The sequence below is a fragment of the Pterocles gutturalis genome, unplaced genomic scaffold (genome assembly GCF_000699245.1).
Source record: "Pterocles gutturalis isolate BGI_N339 unplaced genomic scaffold, ASM69924v1 scaffold21745, whole genome shotgun sequence".
NCBI lineage: Eukaryota > Metazoa > Chordata > Aves > Pterocliformes > Pteroclidae > Pterocles > Pterocles gutturalis.
In genome coordinates this window covers 14,029-15,059 of record NW_010146564.1, presented here as the reverse complement: position 1 = coordinate 15,059, position 1,031 = coordinate 14,029, and the positions used below count along the sequence as shown (strand labels likewise).

The 1,031-nt window shown below is 59.5% G+C and overlaps 1 protein-coding gene across 1 annotated transcript in view; it reads right to left on the bottom strand.

Annotated features, from left to right (window-relative positions):
• LOC104470756 (fibrillin-2-like) overlaps positions 1–1,031 on the bottom strand; it is a gene marked incomplete at its 5' end in the record, with an annotated part of 20,744 nt that overhangs the window by 9,136 nt on the left and 10,577 nt on the right. Inside the window, 2 exon segments of the mRNA XM_010085791.1 lie at positions 298–426; positions 634–750. Coding sequence (XP_010084093.1) covers positions 298–426; positions 634–750 — 246 coding nt within the window.

Here is a 1,031-nt window from a genome sequence, read left to right as displayed (position 1 = left end):
CCACAGCATCCCTGGCACAGCTCTGCCTGCTTTAGGGACACGGGCAGGACATTTCTCCCCGCTGCCTGCAGGTCCCAGCGCATGGAAAGCCACTTGCTTGACTGTCTCCTGCATTGCTGGAAGGGAGATGGGGGCATAGTGGGACCCAGTCCAGCTTTCCATGGGCAGCCAAATGACCAAGCTCTTGGGAGCAGTTCTGGAGAGTCCACTGCCCAGTTGCCTTTAATGGGAACGCATTTTTGGGAGACCAGCTTGGGGACCGGGTCTCATAGCATTGCACAGTGCCTGGGCACTCACCGACACAGTTCTTCCCGTCAGGGGTCCGGTCATACCCCTCTTGGCACAGGCACTGGAAGGAGCCGATGCTGTTGATGCACTGGCCGTTCCGACACACCTGCCCCACCAGGGATGAACACTCATCAATGTCTGCGGGAGGGAAACGAGAAGCACAGCGGGAGGAGAGATGCACAGCGTGTGAGTGTCGGCGTGCCGCCCGAACCAGCCCCACACCTCCTATATATAAATATATACATCCACCCCACGGCCTCTGCCAGGTGACACCCAGAGCTGACCCCTGTACACCACTGGGTGACACCCCACGTTGACCCTGGATCAGAATTTCATGCCACTCACCCATGCAGTCGTTGTTGTGCGTCAGCTCAAAGCCGGGGAAGCAGAGGCAGTTGTAGGAGCCCACCGTGTTCTTGCAGGTCCCGTTCCCGCAGGGCTGCCGGTCACACTCGTCGATATCTGCAGAGGGAAGGTCCCGGCTGATTCGGGGGCTCGGTGAACCCCTGTCCTGGGTGTGCAGACAGGGTCCGGGCAGCGGCACAACACCCCCGTGTTGTCCCTTGTGGTGACTTTTTACAGGGGGGGCAGTGACAGGCTGAGGGGCAATGGATTTAAACTGGAAGAGGGGAGATGGAGATGAGATGTGAGGAAGAAATGTTTCCCTGTGCGGGGGGTGAGGCAGTGGCCCAGGGTGCCCAGAGAAGCTGTGGATGCCCCATCCCTGGAGGGGTTCAAGGCCA